This window comes from Anomalospiza imberbis, chromosome 6 (assembly GCF_031753505.1).
Source record: "Anomalospiza imberbis isolate Cuckoo-Finch-1a 21T00152 chromosome 6, ASM3175350v1, whole genome shotgun sequence".
In the NCBI taxonomy this organism is placed as follows: Eukaryota; Metazoa; Chordata; class Aves; order Passeriformes; family Viduidae; genus Anomalospiza; species Anomalospiza imberbis.
Window position 1 is genome coordinate 51,725,913 of NC_089686.1, and position 21,586 is coordinate 51,747,498.

The window sequence follows — 21,586 nt, forward strand, 5'->3', positions numbered from 1 at the left end:
TATTTTTCTTGCTTGTCAAAGTGATTACAGCTAGCAAAGCTCTCAACAGGAGTGAAAGACTCGAAGGATCAGGGTCTCCATGTTATCCTTGGCCATATGGGACTTAAAGAAAGTTTTAATACTTATTTTTCCTTACTACTGTCACCTCGGTGCACACGAGGTTAGCGAAGGTTCGAAGGAGCTCTACTCTCACGCAACCACAGCCACTTCCCAAGCCGCTCCGGTAACTCCGAGCGGTGACCGAAGCCTAGCGCTGCCCCCCTGGGACAGACCCAGCTACCACGGAGAGTACCGGCTTGTTCGACGAATGCTGCTCGCAGGGGCCCAAGCGCTGCGCCGGTTCTCTCACCGCCCCAGCGAACGAGCTGCCCTTGGGGGAGTGGATGCCGCGGGGGTGCAGCTCTGCCCGGTGACCCACAGCCGCAGCTCTCGGCCGGCCATCGCCCCCTACCGGCACAGGGAGCTCGTACCGCGAAACGGTAACCAAAAAGCAGCGGGGAGCACCGCTTCCCCCGAGAGACCATGGGGCACGGCGGGGCTCGCACTTCCGGCTTTTACGGGCTCTTCCCCGTTGTCGCACGGCGGCGACATCCGGGAAGCAGCATACGGGGGCACCTCACTGACCCTTTCCGGGAAAGCCTGTCCGGACGCGCCTGTCCTGCGTTACCGCAGGGCAGGGCGTAGGCGTAAGGGACAAACAAAGTTCCCCGAGCCCTCCGCGGGGCCGCATCCCGGCGGGAGTTGCCCCGGTGCCCCGGGCCGGGCCGGGCCGGGCCAGGCTGAATGCGGGGCCGGGGCGGTGGCGCCCCCCAGCGGGGCGGGGCGGCGGCGCGTGCGCAGTGCGGCGGCGGCAGAGGTGGGATGGAGGTGGCGCGCGCGCGGCGCATGGCGCGCGATGTGTTGGAGCGGGTGCAGCGGCGCTCAGCGGGCGCGGCCCGGGTCAGTGCTGTGCGCGAACCCGCGGACTCGCAGATACAGATACAGATACAGATACAGATACAGATACAGAGAGACATGGAGATCCATGGAGATGCACGGAGATACATCTCCGTACGGGCCGCGGGCCCTCCCGGACACGCCGCCGCGCTGAGCTACCCGTCCCGCCCGGTGCCGCCGAGACGGCCCGGAGGACTCTGCGGCTCAGTGCCCCGCCACCCTCGGGCTCTAAGCGACGGGCGGCGTGCTGAGTGACCAGGAATATCTCTGGTTGCAGGACCGAGACCGGGAACACCTCAGTGCAGCGTTCGCTTCGATTGTGAATTTGATGAGAGGAGTCTCAAAGAATGCGAGGTGAGGGGTCACCCCATGAGCCGGCCAAATGGGAATGTGCCTGCCAGAGGCCTCACTACTTTTACTGCAAAAATTAGGCTTCAGGTTTGCTCGTTGTATGGCAAGGGTTCAGCCGGTGAAGCTGTAGTGCCGGCCGAGATGAGGGCATTTGGGGCATTCAGCATCATGTGGCAGGGTGCATCTCACCGGTGTTGTCCTGACCGGCTGAGCTGGCTCCGCCTTGGCTGATAAACACCACTATCCGCGTTTTCTATAGACAGCACCAGTAGCTCGGTACAGATTTAGCAGGCTTCTCCATTTCTTGGTGGAAACACAGTATGGTTAGAGGGACAGAAATGTCAGATGGCATCACAAAATACATTGTGTCAAAAGGTAAGGAATGTTTCCAGTGCTCCAAAGTATCTCTGCTGGGAAATGGCCTTATGACATAGTAACCTTTTGTTGTATCAGGGGAAGGTGAGCCTCTCGTGCTGGCTGATATCCAGTTCTGGGTGCTGGAAATAAGGGAGAGTTTGGATCTGGAGTGAAGAGATGCCTTGTGTCCTGTGTTTGGTTTGAATTTAGTGTTGCTGTTGTGATTTAACCCCACAGCAACTAAGTACCATACAGCTCACACCCTCCCTGCCCACCTCCCCTGGCAGGATGGGGAGGAGAATCTGGAGAAAATAAAACTCGTGGGTTGAGATAAGAACAGTTTATTAATTGAAACAAAGTAAAATATGATAATACCAATGGTAATAACAGTAATAATTGTGATGAAAAGGGGACAGAGAAATAAAACCCAAGAAGAACAAGTAATGCACAATACAGTTGCTCACCACTCACTGACCAGTGCCCAGGCAGTCCCCAGACAACTCTCCCTGTTTATGTACATGACATTCTATGGGATGGAATTTCCTTTTGGCTAGTTTGGGTCATCTCTCACAGCCCTGCTCACTCCCAGCTTTTTGTGCATCTCCCCACTGTCAGAGTATGAGAATAGTCCTTGGCTTAGGGTGAGCATTACTCAACAATAACCAAAACATCAGTTTATTATTGACACTGTACTCCTACTAAATCCAAAACACAGCACTCTGCCAGCTACTTGGAGGAAAACTTGCTCTATCCCAGACAAAACCAGGCCAAACTGGATTTGGGATGTTGCTGCTGAGTAAGGAGCATTCAGCTCTTTGTGTGCGATGAGCAGAAATTGAGAGGTCTGGTGTACAGGTGCACAGCTGCACTGTTACTGTGCTGACTCTGGCTGGCAGGTGTCATTGCTCTGCTGGGTGGGCAGAGTGGTGGCCTCTGCCAGGCCATCCTTGTGAGCACAGCCCTGCAGCCCAGCTACTGCACTGAAGTGTCTGAGAACTCCAATCAGTTTGTGCCCTGAGAGATCTGTTATCCTAACACAGCAGGGAGCTCACTGCCTGTAGGGCTAATACAGAGCCCAAGTCTGCAACTAAATCAGAGAAAACAGTACTTCAGCACACCAAGTGATTAGTTCTTAAGCAACTCCTTTATAATTTTGAAGTACTACACTCACAGTAACCAGTTAATCCTAAAACAACTGGGGCAGAATACAGTTTTACACAAGATAAAACAAAGTGTACTGAAGCTCATCCTCACCAGTGACTTGGCAGTGCTAAGTTTACAGTTGGACTCTATGATCCTAAGGGTGTCTTCCAACCTAAATTATTATTTGGGTCTTTCTTGTGCCCTGTTAAGAATATTAAAGTTGGAACAAGCAATGGATGACTTCCATGTTTATGCATCAGCCAAGACAGTACTGCTTCAGTCATTTCTGTAGAGAAGAAGAGTCATAAAAGGGGGGAAATGTCAGACCCACAAGTTCATGGCTAAATTTTACAAAGTGCAAATAAGAATCCACAGCTGAACACAATCATTTAGGCACTTGAATGCAAACGATTAAACTTGTAGTTTAAGATGAGATGTTAAGGGTTACTAAGGGATCAAAATTTACCCATTTCTCACCAAAAGTTGGATTTCATTTCTTTGCTCTGTGCCATCATGAAAAAGAGATGCTCTGTGAAGCATTATGCACCAGGTCAGAGCATTTGATATATTTGTAGTTTCACAAATACTGCAATACAAGCAACCAGAGCTGTTGATTTGTGCATAAACTCAAGGAATAAAGCACAAAAAAAGTAGATTTGGAAATAATAATTGCTATTTGCCTTATTTTTGTTACATTTAGTCTTGACAGTCAGGGACAAGAAAAACACCAGTGAAATAAGAGATATTTTGGATCTTTTTGGTCCCTGTGATCAACAAGGTAACCTTGGGAGGAGTTCTGTGGTGACAACAGATGGCAGCAGAACTGTACTCAAGAGTTTAATGTGCAGTGGGGAAGATGTCAGTACATCTGCAGTGGAACCAGAAGAAGGCTGCTGTGTGCTTAAATACCTTCTCAAAACTGCTGTGAAAAAGGTACCAGCCTTGAAGACACTTCAGCTTCTTTACTGACTCATTTTTTAATATTAACATATTCTGCTTTTAGAGCACTGCTGCTGCACATGCCCTGCAGAACCCATCTTCACTGACTGGGTTGCAGAGCACCTGGCTGCATACATGTCCTCTTAAGGACCCATAAACTATGCCTTCTTCCACCAGGGCTTTTCTTGACCAGCCGGATCAGGCAGGCATTTCCAAAGTATTCCTTCTGACATTTCCATGAATTCAGTTCTGAGGTGTCAGAGTCCCTGCCCTACATATTGTGTTAGGAAGCAGGCATCTAAAATCAGGCCTGTGAGAGAGTCCTGTAGCAGAAGGCAGGTGGCCTTTGGAGATACACGCATTGTTTTTACCCTCACAGAGAACAAACCAGCCAATTAGTACACAGCATCACTATTTGTGTAGTTCTACTTTCAATTGTAAATCCGCAGTGGCTGCAAATATGGTTTGATATCTCCTACATGACATTTTCTGTTTCTGTTGCTGTCCAGATGTGCTATGGGTCTATGGCAGCCAACAAGTGCAAAGAGAATGAAATCCAACACTTCTGCAAATACCATGGCAAGTCAGTAGAAAGATGGATTCCACAGCAGAAGAGGTAAGTAGGTACTTCTGGTTTTGATGAAAGGTTATTCCTTCCCTTGCTGTGGGGTACTTGTTATCCACCTGATGTCTGTGACACTCACACTCATGTATGTAGGTTGACCTTATGACATAAAAACACCTGGACTGATCCAAGCCTGTGCTGGGTTGGGGGAAGGCAGAGTCACTTCTTGTGGCACCAATCAGTGCCCTATCCATCCTTTTCTGGAGTGAAAAACTTCATGCACCTAAAGCATCCCCCTCTCTTGGCCTGGATTTGCCTTGTGTGCTGGATCATTGGAAAATAATTCTCTTTTTCTTTCCAGGGGACTGAAGGTCCTGTAGAACCCAGGCAAGCTCAAGCCTGCCAGCAAAGGGTAAGTATACAGAATACTTAGGTTTTAGGTGGAGGTATTTGCTAACATTTCTTTTGTCATTTTGAATCAAGCTGATTACAAATTGTGACAGATCTGGAGACCTTGATGGCACAGAAGATTTACCAATGGTGCATTCACAATCAGAATATATGTATAGGCAGTCAAATGGCCATGCAGAGACTTGCACAATTAGTTATAAACCAGACTGTGACATTTTTGCACTTGGCCCTCCCACAGGCTCTCCGAAGACTCCTGTTCCTTAAGGAGAAGAAAACTGGTTTTATTTTTCAAAGCCTAACACCTCAGCAAATCAACTTCAGGAACTTCTAAGCCACAAAATATGAGAAACAGCATAAATTACAGCACAGTGATTACTTCCACTGATTGAAACATTAGCTAAAATGCTTTGAGTATGGCACTTGCTAATTTTTGTACTGACAGAAACATTTTGCAGTTTTGTTTGCACTGCCTTCCATATATTTAGAAAAGTCTTATTATATTTATATAGCAGCTGAAATGTAATTTTTTTATCCAAACACTTTTTTTTTGGGGGGGAGGAATCTAAGATAAGTAACCAATAACATAGCTTTTTTTCTTTTTTTCTTTTTTTTTCCCCTTAAAGCCCAGAAGACCTTCCAAAGATTTCTACATTGAAGTTTCTCCTGGCATCTATTCTGTCACAGCAATCTCAGAAGACATGGTGGAACACACCCACATAGTAGATGTCAGTGCAGGACAAAGTGTTGATTTAACTTTTGTTCTGTGATGTTTGTTGTTTTCTGGCAATAGCAGGAATAAAACATGAAGCTCTTTTTAATGTGTGTAATGAGCTATAAATATCTTTTCTTGTTAGCGCTTTAATAGTAGCTTCCTCTTTGGGACTCCATTTTTATAACCTGTATATTTGTTTTCTAGTTAATGCAATTATATGCAGCCCACTTTGTACACTGATTTTTATACATATTTGTACATTGTGTGCCTTTTAAATCCAATTATGTGACTGTGTGTTGTGGTTTGACATGGAAGTGAATTCTTTCAGGAAGTTGGGTCAAACCAATCAGTGGTCAAGTTTGGATATTGGCACCTAAAGTGACCACTGAGGGTGTGGATATGCCTCTGAGAACACAGGGGGTTAAAAGCAAGAACTCCCAAGAGCTCGCTCTTTTTGGTTCCGGTCAGGGTGCTGTGCGGATCTCCCCTGCCCAGCCATGGGGCTGGGTGGGGGAGGGGAAGCCATGCAGCCTGGTCGAGGTGAGCTGAGAGGGCTGAAGGACTGGAACCAAGCCAGCTCTTGCAGACGAAAGGGTGGAGAGAAGCGGAGATGCCTTTGTCATTCCCCCCACCAGAGGGAAGAGACAGAGAGTCCAGACGGCACCTGTAACTTTGCCGGCGCGGAGGAGAAGGAGAGGGGGGGAAGGTGCCCAGCCTTGGCCTTGGGAATCGGCTGCTGGGCAGAGATTTCAGCCATCCAGAGAGTCTGAACTTTTAACCCTTTCCTGGGAAATGAAGGCTTTGTCAAATATTACTCCTCCTTGATTTGAAGTAGAAGAGAGACAGTCTGGGATCCGAGATGATGGAAGAGGAAATTGTTGAGTTGGAAGGAGATGATGGAGTGGCTTGTGGCTTGGACTTTTCTTGTTAGCCATAGACTGAACCAAATTCCCCTGACAGAGGCTGCACTTAGTGGGGTGCGTTGGTGAGCCAAGAGACCTCAGAGGAGTGGAGAGAACAGAGGAGAGTTGAAGAAGGTGTGGAGAGGCTCTCTGTCTTCGAGAAAGAAGAAGAGGAGAAGAAGACCTCTGTTCTTGGACCCTCAGCCCCAGGGGAAAATGGGGGGGACTCTAGTCCCGAGATGAGAAACTGAACTGTTTTCTCCTTTGGTCCATGGCAAAGCATCCTTAAAGGAGCCCTATGAGCAGTCTGTCCATGCACGGTGGTGAGAGCACTGTGACATGGAAAGGAAAGTGTCACACTGGCAGATTTTCTCCGGGTGGTTGCCATGTGTGACATGGAAACACAAGGGTGGCAATTGTGTTTCCTGGGGGGTCTGTGGCACAGGAGAGACTCCTGTCTCCCTTGAAGGACTGAGTATTTGATTATCTGAAGGGTGGCAACTTGATCAGGATCCTGGGTGGTGTCTCACTGTTGGGTTTGTTTGGAAATTAAGTGGGAGGAGGAGGGGTGTTTTGGAAAGTCTTCATCCAGGATTTAGTGTTTGTAGTTTTATAGTAGTAGTAGATTTAAAAAGTTCTTTTCTTTGTTATTAAGCTTGGGCCTGCTCTGCTCTGTTCCTGATCACATCTCACAGCAATTATTTAAGAAAGTGTATTTTTCATGGGGGTGCTGGCATTGTGCCAGTGTCAATCCATGACACTGTGTAATTCCAGATTCTTCTGCGCTAAACAATTAAAGATACAATCAGTGGAATAAAATATATGATCAAGCCTTTGTGATGACAGCTTCTTTTGTATTATCCTCAGAGAGAACCTCCATGTCACAGTGTAGACCAGAGAGAGCATGATCCATGTGGTGTGAATATTGGGTGTACATTAGCTTCTGTAGGCTGGCACTGTTTTTAGAGCAGCTGGCTCACAAGCCACTCTCCTGTCTGTTCTTTTGCTAGTCTGATAAAGAAATTAAATGCAAATGAAATTCACTACCTAGAGCCCCAACTCAGAAACGTGCTGAAATATGTCTAGGCACATGAGCTATTGATTCAGGTTCTGGCTCTTTGCAGACCATGCTAAACCCCTTTTCTGAGGGCTGTGGGGTACCCTAAATTATCCAATTTACTGCTGAGCAACTGCACACTGCAGCTTATGGCCAAGTTCATATGCTTTAAACATGAGAAGTTCCACTAACAAAACTCCCTGGATGCTTAACTTTGCCAAAGGACCAGATTCCATGTTTAGAATTAGTGATGTGATCTATATACATCTGTCATCTTTTTGTAGTTGATAGTATTAAGGTTTCTGTTCATTTTCATCAGAATACAAAAATCAGTGGCTTGAATGTTAATAATTTTGTTGTTTGCATCTACAGTAGCAGGTCCTTTAGCCTCTGGCTATTTTTGCTTGTGCTTTAATCCCCCAAAAAATTCTTTCAGCTGTCAGCTTGTATTGTTTCTCCATTCCTCCTGGCTTTCTACAAACAGAAATTGCTTTGCAGAATTTCTGTGTCTCACTCCAGAGAACTGTAGACAAATGGGAGGTTTATTGGACTCTTGGTGTGCATCTATTCAGGCTTTCAGGCTTTTAGTGCTCCTACTAGCACATCTGATCTCTCCAGAATTGTAAAGTCAAGTCCAAATAGGAATTTATTGTAGCACTTTGGAATAAAGAATGAGGATGCTCAAGTTTAATGTGGGTGAAAGTAGAGTTTCGCACTTACTAAAATTATATAGTCATCCATAAAGATATTCTACTGAGACAGTACCTAAAGTAGAACTTAATTTGTTTAAAAATATAACACTGATAGAACAGAAGCAGTTTACCTGAAATTTCAGCCCCTGAACTTGATCAGTTGTACATGTACTGGATTCTAGTTGATCATCTCTCTCTCTCTGCTTTGCTGCAAGTGAGCTCTGACAGGGTCTGTAACATCAGGTTTATCATCTCCAACACAAGTCACTTTACATTCATCCTCTGATGCTGCTTTGTATCTTTGTTCTTCTGATGCTGCAAAGCCTTCTTCCTGGAGGACAGAAAACAAATCCCTCAGAAGTCTGGTCTAAAAAAAGCATCATTGTCTTTGTCAACTGCTGCTTTGCTGGCTGCACCTCTGCCTCACATAGTTTTAATACTGGTCTATTTTCTGTGCTAGCACAAACTTTACTGCTGAAACACACAATTAGACAGCAAAAGCAAAGGATTTTCAGAAGCTGTGAGGCTTTGATTAAAGACTTTTCTACTTCAGAAGTCAGGAGGATTTTGTTGACTGCAGTGAGGGGACATCAGCCCCCCAGAGAGTACCTCTGGGAAGCCTGTCCTCTAACTCCACTTGTCTGCTGCAAACCGTTTCTGATGCAGCCTGCATCATATGATAAAACTGCTTCAGCTATCTCAGAGTAGCAATGGATCTTCTGGGTTTAAAATCACCAAGGGCTATTTTACAGGAATAAAATTCTGTCACTATACCCTGCTGCTTTGGTGCTGGAATGAAACAATTCTGGTTTTTTATTAGTTTTACCAAAAAGCAACTCATATCACTTCAGTGCACAGCTCTGACACTGCTCACATAGAGCATGCCTGCCTGGAGCTCCATAGTGGCCTGAAAATTCCTAGGAAATCAATTACAAAGGTGTGTAGTTATGTAACTATGATTATTTAAACAATAAAGTAGAACAGAAATAGAAAGTAGGAACCATACAGTTGATAAGTTGGCATCTGCTTAAAATGAATGACTCCAACTGTGAGAATACAAGATGTATTCCTGTATATTCTCTGTTCACCAAGACATGTTATTAATGGATTCATCTCTAAACATGCAAGTTTAGTACATTTCAAGTTTTATTTTGCAGTCAGCTCACAATAGCAAGAGCATGAAGGTACAGAGAATATTTGATTTAATGAATGTAATTTATTAATTCTACCCTGATGCTCTTGTGCAGAGCACTGTTTCTGTTCATCCTGACATTCTCTTTCATCTTCCCTTTCTTCCTCATTTCTGTGTTTTATTTTTTTAGCACTCATATTCTGATTTTTTTTCAAGTTTTCCTAAAGCATGTGGGAAACCAGACCTAAAAAGCAGGGTAGTGGTGTTGCTTCTAGCTGTGACACAGTTTGCTTACTCAGTATCCCCCAACTTCACAGCGGGCATCTTCTGTTTAAACTGCTTGCCTCTATTGAGGAAGAGAAGAAACTTAGCAAAGATTGTTTATTAAAAAATCTGCTTTTATCTCTCAGAGACAGAAATTGTGACTATCACAATTTGATAGGCAGAGCTCAGCACCTTTCCATGGATTTAAAATAGGACTTCTTTGGGGAGATGTCAATGGGCATTTGGCAGGTTTCTGAATTGAAATCTGCATTATTGAATGCTCGCGTGGCTACTGACAATTGTTTCCATTTTTCCAAGTAGCTTCAGCCCTTCCTTAAGGCTTGGGGATTTTTTGGGTTCATTAGTGGAGAACTTTCCTACTTATCACAAAACTGGTGGATGGCCTCAGGAAGCAGTTACAAACAATGTATTTTTCTTGCCAGGTTCCAAACCATTTACAAGGATATTTTTTCCATTCAAACAAACCTCCTGCTTATATAACTACAGAATTAATACAGATTATCTTACCCTCAATGATGGCTTGAAATCTTGGTCTCTTAGGGTTTCTTTCAGTGTGAGTTGCCCTCTGGGAGTTTGTTTGATGGTTTCAAACATTGCACTCTGCAGAGCTGGGGCCACACTGGACGTGTTCCCAATGGAGATGGCTTTTGACTCCAGCTGGCCCTTTGTACATGTGCTGCTACAACTTCTAGGTCCTGGGAAGGAGTAAAATTCTATCTAAGAGTGAAACCAGAACTGAAATGGAGAAACATTCATTTCAGAAGAGAGAAAAATGCACTTTAAGCCTGAAAGGAATTCTTTCAGGTTATTCTGAATGGATGAGCTATGCAGGTTAATGAAGATGTTAGCATCATAAAAGGCATAGGAAAATGACAGGAAACAGAGAGGAATATCTGTGCTTCCAAATGAAATTAATTGTTCTGGTAGTTTTCCATGGGATGAGTGGCCAAAAGAAGAGCCAGATGAGGCAGCAGAAACCTTGGGGAAGGGGAAGAATTGCATCAGAGTCTGATATGCAAATTTACAATATTAATACCAATAACCTGCAGACAAAGTGACTGCCCTGCCCAGAAGACTTCTGGTTTTGTTCCCTCTGACAACTGCTTCCCTGTGGGGTTGTTTGAAGGTACCTGAATTACTGGAATGAGACTTGTGGTGGCTTCTTTTCCAGTATCTCCCCTCAGGTCTTGCAGAATTCTTTAGCCTGGGCTTTTCAAGACAGCTGGAGCCTGTGTTAACAGCACTGTCCCCCACAGTACTCTTAGTGGGGGATGGCTTCAGGTCCCTCTCTGAATCAGAAGAGGGAGAAGATGTTGCCACAGCTGCAGCTTCTCCTTGTTTTGTGCCTTTCAGTTCCAGAAGGCCTGGAGAGATCTCACTGCTTATACCCTGCCTCTTCAGCTTTGTCCTGAAAGACCAGAGCCCTGGAGGGAAGAGGCCAGCAGGCACCAGCATAGGGGTGGCAGCAGCAGATGCACCTTACCCAGGCTAATGAACAGCAGATACCACCAGCACAGTGGTGGTGGAAATATGGCCAGCAGGGACAGCAGAGCAAGCAGTGCTTGGCAAGGCTACATAGAGCACAAATAGGAATCAGGGCCGCCTTAGGACTGCAGGGAAGAATACAAGAGTTAGAGTCCTGGATTGGTCTGAGCTTCACCCTGCTGGTGAAGGGCATGTGGATCATCTCCACAATCCTCTCCCACAGGCTACGAGGCATCCACAGAGCCACATCACAGGGGAGTTTCACTTGCTTGTCATTCCAGAAGTGGACAGTAATTTCTTCATCTTCTGAGGCTGTTAAGAGAAAAAGCAAGCAGCCTTAAGCAGCTGGTCTGCCTGGGCAGTGCACAGAGACAGATCAGGCTTTGCAGCTTTATGGACTTTCTACTCCTGTCAAGATGCAGGATCAACTCTTACCCCTCTCTAACACCTCACCACAGTGTCACAGAGGTGAGTGGGCAGCCTGGACACCATCACTAAAACAACAGGCCTGGCAGCATCTTTCCACCCAATTTGTCATCAGATGAACAAGAAAACGATGACAGTAATTTTTGTTGCTGCTGCCAAATTTAGCGGTACTGCTCTGAGAATAGTATTTTGCTAAGTCAGTGGAGCTTGACTGTCAGACACAGGAAAAATGAATGAGCTGTTGAAATATCCTACGTTTGGGTGATAAAATCACCCCCAGATGAACCATTTGGTACAAATGTGAGCATTTAAGCTCAGATGAATGCTTCCTGGAAGTTGTCTCACTTGTATCTGTCATGAAAAGGCCAAAGACCTACACATGGCAGTCACAGCCTTGTCCCAGCTACACCCATGGACAAAGATGATGACATTTTTATGGGTCACAACTTCCTTAGGGTCACACTGGTGGGGTTACACACAGATATCCATCAGCTCCTGCAAGCTTGGAGCAACATGAAACTGTAGTCTGTGTTCTGTAATTTCTCTGGCAGCAGCACCCTGACAGGAGTTTATCCTCACTGGCGTTCCAGAAGAGCAAGAGGAGGAAGAGAGCAACCCCTTTTCTTACCTCGTAAGGGAACCCTTGTCTCAATGCCTCTGAGGACAGTTCTTGGGTCATACCTGGCCCTATCTGGCTCCCATGGTGCCAGCACTCTGTCTCCAGGGAGCAAGGAGTGCTTCATTCTGTTCACATATTCCAGGATGTCATCCTTTGCTGTTTTTTGCACACACACTGGATGCTTTCCACGTGACACAAGTGGTTTGGCAAAGTCTACCAGGAACATGCCTCTTTCACTGTGTTACCAGGAACAAAATAACAACTCCACTGAAAAAAAGTCAATAATGTGCCAGGTAATGCAACTTTTGCTAGAAGACCATCCTGTGCCTATATGACTAGGGCAAAACAAGCCTGAACAGCAGCTAGGGTGTGTGGTGTTAGTTCAGCATTGAGACAGCCCAAAAAACCTCTATGAGGCTCACCTGAAAGCAAGATGAGTGAAGCACATGTTCAGATTCACTGCCACTAGGATCTGTATTTTCTTTCCCAAGAGAAAAAGCTCTAGACAAGTGTATTTCACAAGCCATGCTGTGTGTGCCAAGGAACAAGGGACACTGAAGCCATTCAGACCTGTTCATCACTCATGCCCAAGTCCTTCCTCATTACATAAAACACTAGCTCTGCTTCTTGGGGGGTTGTTGGGAATTTTTATTTTCTTTTATATTAAGGCCTGTCAAGAGGCTTTCCAACAATGAGATGAGGTACTTCCCTGTTCTTGAGAAAGAATAGGTTCCTTTTTGTGTTAAGTTTGAAGTGCTAACAAACGAAAGAATTAAAGTTTTCACTACCCTTTCTGGAAAGGCCCTGAGCCTGGTCTGTGGCTGACTCAAGCTGGACACGTGTACATAAAACACAAACCCTTTTCCTGTGCTGTTGATGGTTCTGTGTCTACACACAACAGGAGCCCCTACACTGCTGGCAGCAGTACTCGGGCTGGCTGAGCCTGGCTCAGTACCCAACACCAGCAAAAGGCTGCTCAAGCACCTGCTGTCCTGGTGATCTGTTCTCTAATCTCATCAGCTGAACCAAAACTGCTACACTGAACTGAGGTGGTGTGTGAGGACTGTTCCCTGTTACACATGCCCCTAGATACCACACAGCAACCATCACTCCCCTCTATCTCCTCTTTTACTGTACCACGGTAATAAAATCCATCTTGTTCCCCTCTGTGCCAGCACAGGCACATTGCTGTCTGTGCCCCCTGATTCTCCCAGGCTCCTCCATGCTGGGCCAGGGGAGGGGAGGCAGTGGCTGATCCACTGGCATCTTGAAGAAAAGAAAATGGGTCAACCCTGAAAGAAATAGTTTCTGTAGGTCATGAAAAAAAAATCTTGTAAGGTTTAAGAACTGGAACACTCCACTTCATTTTGTAGCACTCCCACAGGCCAGATAGTGTGGAAAGAAACAGAAAACTTGCTTGTGCTGGGGTAATTCCTTGATCTTGGGAAAAACACATCAGTGCCTGCTTTTACTCAGATCTCTTTGCTTTGGGGTTTACAGGAAGTGAGCCAGGAGCATGCTAGATTCCTGGGCCAGCATTACTTGCACCAGCCTCTTTGCTGTTCACCTGGCAAGACAATGCAACCCTTCAGATCAGGAGGAATGATCTATCTGCAGCACAGAGAACAGCATAGGTGCACTCCAGAGTGCTGGAGCTGATGGTTTACACCGCAGCATTCAGGGAACAGCAAAGCAGAGAAGTAAACAACAAAGCTGCTGGCTGATAACAGCTTCTAGTTCAAAACTGGGAAAATAATCACCTGTCACAAAGCATTAGCTACATTTCATGGAAGATGACTGCTAATGCAAGATGCTTTTATTTATCCTAATAATATTAAAGGAATATTTATTTGATAGGAGGCTTACTCAGGCTTTGCTCTTCATAATCTCCAAGGCAGCAAAAAACTTTTGTTTATACATCTGAGAAACTGCCAGTGCAGGGGTGAGAAAGCTCAAATGATGCTCGAGCTGCTAATTTATTAATCTGACACACCAGCCTAATTTATCCTTTTAGATAAAAAACAAATCACAGACTTAAACAGGAACTTGATTTTACCTCTGGGGGCCGAGGTGCTCAAAAATCCAGGCAGGGTACACAACAAAAGAGCTCCTGCAGCAGGGATTAACTGTGGATATGACAGTGGAACATGAAAACTTGTCCAAAGCTGGCCTCACACTGCAATATCTGCGACCCCTGGGCAGGGACTCTTCCAAATGAGCCATACATGGAAAAGCTGCTGCCTGTAGGACTCGGTTGTGACCTGTTGGAAGAAAAGAGACAATGTACTGGCATTTCTAACACAAGCAAGTGCTGTCCAGTGTACCTCAAGAAGCTAGTAATTTTGACTAATTGTTTATTTTTGTTTAAAAACACTGAATTCAAAATATTCAGACTGGCAGTTGACCAGATGAGCCCATATGACTGACTATAGTGATCTTCACTCACCCAAATCCTAACCTGGAAAAAGTGCAGAAACACTCAAGGAAACTATAAATGCTGTGAAAATCCCCAGGAAAAGAATAACTTTCACCTCCCTCCAACATTTGTTTCCCTCTGTAACACCCAGCTTTCTCTTCTTATACATACATTCTTCCTTTAAAGCATTCTTGTACACAGACCCAGCCAAACCTTCCGTTTTACAAGCTGAGACAGAAATTACAGCTGAAGTTGACAAGCTGAGTAAATGTGACAGGTTTTGTACTTGATGTTAGATTACATTTCTCTGTTATTTATTTATAATGATCTATTAAGAGGAAATATTTTGATCTTTCAGCTGTCCTGTCATGTTTTATTAACAGTAGGATTACGGCTTACAACGAGAAAGAATGAGATGCTCAGATGTGACAAGCGATAACTATTCAGAGGCTGTCACAGTAAGATCAATGATGTGATGCTATCTCTGGTAGTTTCAAAAGAGGTAGTAGACAAGCTTCATTAATTATTTTTAAATATTTCTTAGAAACACTTATGATAACATTTGCATGGAGATTCAACAACCTATAAAATTTAAGTGCTTAATTTATTTTACAAAATGCAGCTTAAGCACTCATGTTTAGATGATATTTTGTTTCTTATCTAAGAAATAAGATCTAGAAGTCTTTTTTATGGAGACTCCCAGATAGATAATAATTTCAGAGAACTAGCACAGCAAACCCAGCAAGAAGAATGGATTAACTGCTGCAAAATTCATATTTAAGTCAGAAAATCAGCATAATATATCAATTTATTTCACAACTGCACAAACTCCTGTTCTAAACCAAGATGGAATCAGTAATACTTTGCAAAGAAAGGCAAGTACCACTTCTACATTAAAGCACATTTTAGCACCATTCAGCTCAGAATAGGAACCCCTGTTTCTACACACAACAGTGCATTGACAAAGGCAATTATGCTGCTTTTTCTGGATAACTCCTAGTACTTTGTCACAGCAGTATTTCAGACTTACCTGCTATTGGTAACAATACACCATTTGGATTTAGTCTGAATGCAGAAATGTCACCCTTTTGCCTGTTGGACACAGGGAGCCTTTTGCTGCCAGTGTTTCCCAGTTGCTATGGAGATTGCCACAGCTGTTACTCCCAGGACTGGACATCCTGACCTTATTGGTTAAAACCCAGCAGAATGTGACCTCAGAGAGGACCATTTGACTGCCACACATTTGCTCAATTTTCAACTCCCCATGGATCTACTGCACTGCAGGGAAGGAATTTTAAGAGAGCTCAGTGTCCTCTAGGCTTCTGCTTATGATTGCAGGGCAAAAACCAGCATCAAAGTCACAGTTCAGGTTAAGGAAAATTTTAAACAAAGCTTACCACCATGGGGTGTGACAAATAAACATGTTTGAAATGTGCAAAGAAAGGCTGAAGCTGAGACAAACCAAGGTCAAATCACTTTACAACTTTCTCCTTTCACAGTAAGGGGGAAGGATTAATGAATTCTACCTCTTTCTTACAAAATGTCTATAAAAATATGTCATATTATAATGCAGAAATCTGTTAATCTCTGCTGAGATCCCTAATTTTCACATTCTCCTTAAAAGAAAGACAAAGAGTTGACATTTGGTGGGGTTTTTGTTTGGTTGGTTTGTGGTTTTTTGAGGGGAGGAGGTGCTTGGAATATTTAATTGCCTCGTTTCAGAAATGTTTCAATTAACTGCTATAAAAATAATGTAACAGGGTGGGATAAGCACAGTTAGGGAGAAGGATACATCACTTGGGAAGTCTGTAACCATTTTTTTCTACATTCTGCTGCACAGACAGCCTACAAGCTCTCATTCCCTCAGCAGAATTATTTAGTAGCAATGATTCCCTTGCACTGAGTAAATGTTAAGACACTTTATTGGTTTGAGCTACACTCTCTTCATCATCTTGACACAGTTCTATTTTGTAACACTTAACTGAAACCCTCAGCAGTACAGAGGCACAGATTGGGAGGTTGGGGAAGACCACTCCAGACCTCAACCATTATCAGTCAAAGTCCAAAAAAAATTTCTATTGCAGGATTATTTTTATGCTGATGGCCAAAACCTTGCCAGCCCTCTTTATACTGTGTATTATGTAAGCAGTCTTAGTAATTTTTAAGGGTACGGACAAAAATCTGTACAACAATCCAATTTTCAATAAAAATTATGCAATGTCAAAAAGTTTTTAGTGTGATTAAAATATTCACTAATAAGAAAATGATGCAACAGCACTCACAAAAGTTTATGCTCTTCCCATGTTCAGTCTCTGTACTTCAGGGAGCTCCTACCCTACTCTATTTTTCGCCATTTTAAACTAAATTATCCTTTCTTTTGGCATCTAACAACACTCCTTGGAACCTTTAAAAAGGCATTTTAAAAGAAACACTGGCAATTAGAGTGAATATTTTAAGAAAGTGCATGTGAGAGTAAACCAATAACATGACAGAAAATGAGAAGAATCTCAGTCCCATAAGTAGAGAGATTTTATTTCAAAACATGCAGGTTGTGATGATACATACAGTTACTTCACACATACAGGTGTCACATTTTTAGCTTGGTGACAAATTTAGAAACACATTCTCATTTTCATTAATTAAGTCATTCAGCTGAGATTTTCCCAGTTCTCCCTCTCATATCTAAGTGTAGTAACTATCTGCAACATTGAAGCTCTTGTGTGGCTGATACTGACATGTGCCACCATCTCCTCACAAGAAGTGCCAGGAACACACAAGTCATTAACGTAGTGGCTACTACATTCCCAGACAGGATACCTTTGGCTGGGTTTGCAACACTTCAGATCGTCTTCAAAACATGAGTTTGTTTGTTAGTGGCTTTAGATGCTTGGCTTGGCTCCATGACACCTTTTCCTGCCACCAGAGAGTCAGTGCACAGCACAGACTGTAGGTACCTGATGTATTTTATAGCAGCACGGAGGGTCTCCACTTTGCTGAGCCGTTTCTCCAAGTACTCCTTGGGCAGGTGGTGCCTCAGCTTGGCGTAGCCTTCATTGACACACTTAACACGCTGCCTTTCCCTCTCATTCCTCTTCCTGATGAAAGCTGACCCATAGGAATACTCACTTTTGTGGAGACTGGAATGGGGTATTTGGTAGGGAAAGGGGCAGGGCTCGCTGTAGAAGGTCTCTGTGATGAGATGCTCCGACATGAAAGGAAGGAATGACAAATCTTCAGCCAAAGGGACCTGGTTTGGTGCTCCTGGGTACACGTGAAACGCGACCAGTGGGTCTGCACAGAAAGGCCTTGCCAGCTGGATGTGCTGAGCCTCAGAACAGATGAGGTTACAGTAGCTTTTGCCATCCATCAGGTTCAGCATTTAGCCTGGAAACACATAACACAGAATACTTAAACCAACTCACACTGAACAGTATAAAAAACTCACCCAGACTAACCAACTGTAGGCCTTGCTGGCATTTTCCAGAAGGGATTTTTTTAATGCATTCATGACATTTCAGAATGATGTTGAAAGACCAGGTAGAACAAGACATCCCATTTGAAAAGTACAAGAAAGTGCAAGTCAGTCACACTGATTAAATTAATACACAACAGATATTAATATAAAGCCACTAAAGTTTCCTAAAGGAAAGAGCAAGCAGCCTTTCACTTCAGCTTTAGAAATTAAGAGACTCTACCTGTATATATTCCACATAGGTCTAGCTTGTCTAGCTTGCTCCAAATCCACCAAAACTTACATGTCTACAGACAACAAATAAAGCAGGCCAACTGCCATCTGAGGCCTTCTCCCCATTCCCTTCCCCTCCCTGAAAAACACTAATTCTACAATTCCAGTAAAAGACTCCCTATTCATACCAAAGAGCCTTCAAAGACAAATTATTTTTCTCTCTATTCACTTGATGTCATATTCAATATATCATCTTAACAAAATGGAAAACCTGTGCAGAGAATGGATTTCAATCTTAATTCCACTTCTGTCAGGTATTACATCCACTCATACAAAGATTTACAAGAAGTTCAGAGAGATGAGAGAATTTCCACTAAATCCAACACCTCCTTGGGTCCTCACATTCCTTCTCCACCTACTTGCAGATTAAACACAGACATGAAATACTAAAACCAACCCTACTGCTAGAAATTAAATATTAAATATTTCATGTTTATGAAATAAACACTTTATTAAAGGAAAAATGCATGTCCTAGCAATACAAAGAAGGGATGGCACACAGCAGTTGGGGCCCTGCTGAAAATCTGTAAGTCATACTGACTTACCCTCACACCCTCTCTTCAGAGCAGCATTACAGCAGGTCTAACTACTCAAATCACCCTGACACAAAGATACTCTTGCAGTGGTTTATAAGAAGCTGCATTATGGTGTCTTCCCAACATCATTATTCAAACAGCTAAACATCAGCCTAACTGCTAAGAATGTAATGACTGTTACCTAATAGCTTCTTTAAATACATTTTAAATAACCATCTAATTTTTAAAGAATCATTGTGAGCCACCCTCACAGATTGCAACCAATACCTGCCTCCAGAGAATTGATCCAAAAATGCTATTACTCACCATCCACTTGTACATTCATACTTTGTTGTCCAAAGCACTTAAGATTCTATTGCATCCTCTAAAATGGAAACGGCACCTGAACATTAAACTAGATTACCAGAAACTGCTGGATTCCATACTCACAGAAATCTGACAAAGCTTCAGATGTTCCAGTCACAATTCCATAGCACAAATCCTTCACAAGGCTATGGGGATAATGTAATGTTTTCTAATGACTTCATACCTGCCACGTTTACACAGAGAATATTTACTTGGTATGGACCTGTTCTCACAACATATTCTATGAAAATGCCTCTGTATGCAGAGTTGTCTCTTTTTCTAATGCACATAGATTTCACAACAGAAATCCTGTGAGTGAAGAATTCATTTATAGCTGTTAGGCATGAGTGGGAGTCCCATGCATCTTAAACAGGTACTTCTGTAGGTAGACTAAAAGCATGAACACACATCCATTTCACATTAATATGCATGCAAAAATCTCACGTATTTTTACATATGTGAATATAAGCGCCTCATAAAATGAAAATAATAAGACAGTCAACTTTCCCTTTTCTATTTACACAGGTTAGCTTATTGCCTAAAACCTTTCATCTGTTAACAACTTAAAAACACTGAGGAAGAAAAGTCTGCCACATAGCAAAAAGAAAAAATTATGGCACATCACACCAGAGCAAGAAACCAAAACCAACACAACCCCTCAAGAAGAGATACTTGCAGTATTTGTTGCTTAGTACTGACATTTCTGCTGTGTAACAATGTTACATAAAACAGTTACCTGCTGCCTCAACACCTGCACAAAGTGTTAGGAACAATTTCCTGCTAGACTAGAGACTCACCAATCTTCAAATGAAAGTAAAATCCAGGGAAATAAGATGTGCTGTTTAAAGGGTGATGAATACCTAAAAATATCTGAATGATATTAAAAAAAAAGATGTTAATGTTCCATTTTTCTTACACTTTATCAAGTAAGAGATTACATTAAACAGGATGCATTAAAAAGCTATGAAAACACTTTTAGTAAATGGCTGGTATAAGTGATTTACAAGAGCATTGATATTCAGTGAAGATGTGTGACTAGATACAGCAACATGCAAGCCTCTTACCTGAATTATGTAGCTTGTTCCACTGAGTCAATGACTGCTGCAATTTATAGTCAACTGACAACATGCAAAGTAGCTTACAGTTAGATCTGCTCATTTCTGGTTGGGCTTTTCCACCCACACTACAGCTATGATGGCAACAAAACTTGGCATTAAGGGCTAGAAATTTTGAAACTGCTATTGAACACATCCAGATTACCTGAAAAAGTAATCAAGAATGTGGTTTGTTCACTTCCTGTTTGCCTTCTGTTGCAGACTACTACTGTACAGTAATGAAAATAGAATGCAGTATTTTCATTTATTGGCATTTTGTACTCTAATATCTAAATATAAAAATTGGCTAGAATTTAGGTGAATATTCACCATCAAGGCATAAGCATACCAATTTCCACAGCTTCATTTTAAACACAGAAAAACAGCATTTATTTAGAAATTTGTGATGGACTTCTCTCCACTACACTTGAGGACGCATATTATTAGTCAGCTTAATGCCTTTAATCATTATACCTGTAATTTTGGGAAATTCTTTTAGTGTTGAGTGTAAACATTATATAAAAGGTGAATACATATAAGAAGAGAAGATTTGAAAACAGGAAACCAACAGTAGGAACAGAAGTTTTGCTTAGGAAGAGAAACAGTATGGAATCTATTATGCAATGTGCACATGTACATAGATGCTACATACATCAGTATATAGCTGTCCAATTGTACAGGTGCAATAAAATAGAACACCTATCTTCCAAATTCCCCCATTTTACAGGACTGACACTTAGGGCTATCTCATGGTTTGGCCCTTCTATCAATCAAAGCATAACCATGCACAAAAGTCCAGACCCAAACCAGTTTAGTTTAAAACTGTAAGATCAGAAACACTTTTACTAGCATATGATGTACATATATTCAGTCCTGCTTCTTGTGACTGCCACCCATGAAGGAAAGAAAGCTTCACCTTCTGCTGCCCCTCTGTGAGACACAGTGCTGTATACAACATCCCCCTTCCCACATCAGCTTCAGGCCTCACAGGAAAGGCAGCCAAGAGGTAGAACAACGCCCAGGACTGGTATATTCAACAATCAAGGCATGTATTCCACAAACAAGTTGCATTCTTTTTCTTTAGTAGACTCAAAGTGTCATAACCAGTATCCGAACAGCACCAACTGAACAACTTCCTGCTCATCAGGGTGATGTTCAACAAAAAACTGAACCCAAGCCTGAATTTATTTTTCTTGACCTGTCAATCCTTGTGCAATTTTTTTAATTTAAAGTACAAATCCTGTGAATCCACCTGCATTAAATCACTACAGGTTAACTGACTTTTGGAAGTCTACAGGACTGACATGAAAACAAAGTTCTGTTCCTAGCTGTCCCTCAGGCATGGATTAAGCAAGCCAAAACTGCCCCCAGAAACAGAGTATTCTTCCATTCTCCTTCCACACTGAATTGAAAACTGTCACACAATAATGAAACTACA

The 21,586-nt window shown here is 43.0% G+C and overlaps 2 protein-coding genes and 1 long non-coding RNA gene across 3 annotated transcripts; 1 reads left to right on the plus strand and 2 right to left on the minus strand.

Moving 5' to 3' along the window:
- Window positions 1-1,969: 1,969 nt before the first annotated feature.
- C6H11orf16 (chromosome 6 C11orf16 homolog) lies at window positions 1,970-14,206 on the minus strand. The gene is given in 7 exon segments (XM_068194152.1): window positions 1,970-3,073; window positions 8,197-8,396; window positions 9,990-10,177; window positions 10,613-10,871; window positions 10,873-11,279; window positions 12,022-12,240; window positions 13,117-14,206. Coding segments are annotated over 6 exon segments (1,308 nt in total). The 5' UTR covers window positions 13,199-14,206; the 3' UTR covers window positions 1,970-3,073; window positions 8,197-8,243.
- LOC137476101 (uncharacterized) lies at window positions 3,486-7,146 on the plus strand. Its single transcript, XR_011000250.1, has 4 exons — window positions 3,486-3,720; window positions 4,236-4,703; window positions 5,326-5,715; window positions 7,091-7,146. It is a non-coding gene; the product is annotated as an uncharacterized lncRNA (long non-coding RNA).
- Window positions 14,207-16,935: 2,729 nt separating the features above from the next.
- ASCL3 (achaete-scute family bHLH transcription factor 3) lies at window positions 16,936-21,290 on the minus strand. The gene is made up of 3 exons (XM_068194163.1): window positions 20,315-21,290; window positions 19,852-19,924; window positions 16,936-17,812 (listed from the first exon to the last, which is right to left on the minus strand). The coding sequence occupies exon 3, from the start codon at window positions 17,805-17,807 to the stop codon at window positions 17,268-17,270; it is 540 nt and encodes a 179-aa protein (XP_068050264.1). The 5' UTR covers window positions 17,808-17,812; window positions 19,852-19,924; window positions 20,315-21,290; the 3' UTR covers window positions 16,936-17,267.
- Between the last annotated feature and the right edge of the window lie 296 nt (window positions 21,291-21,586).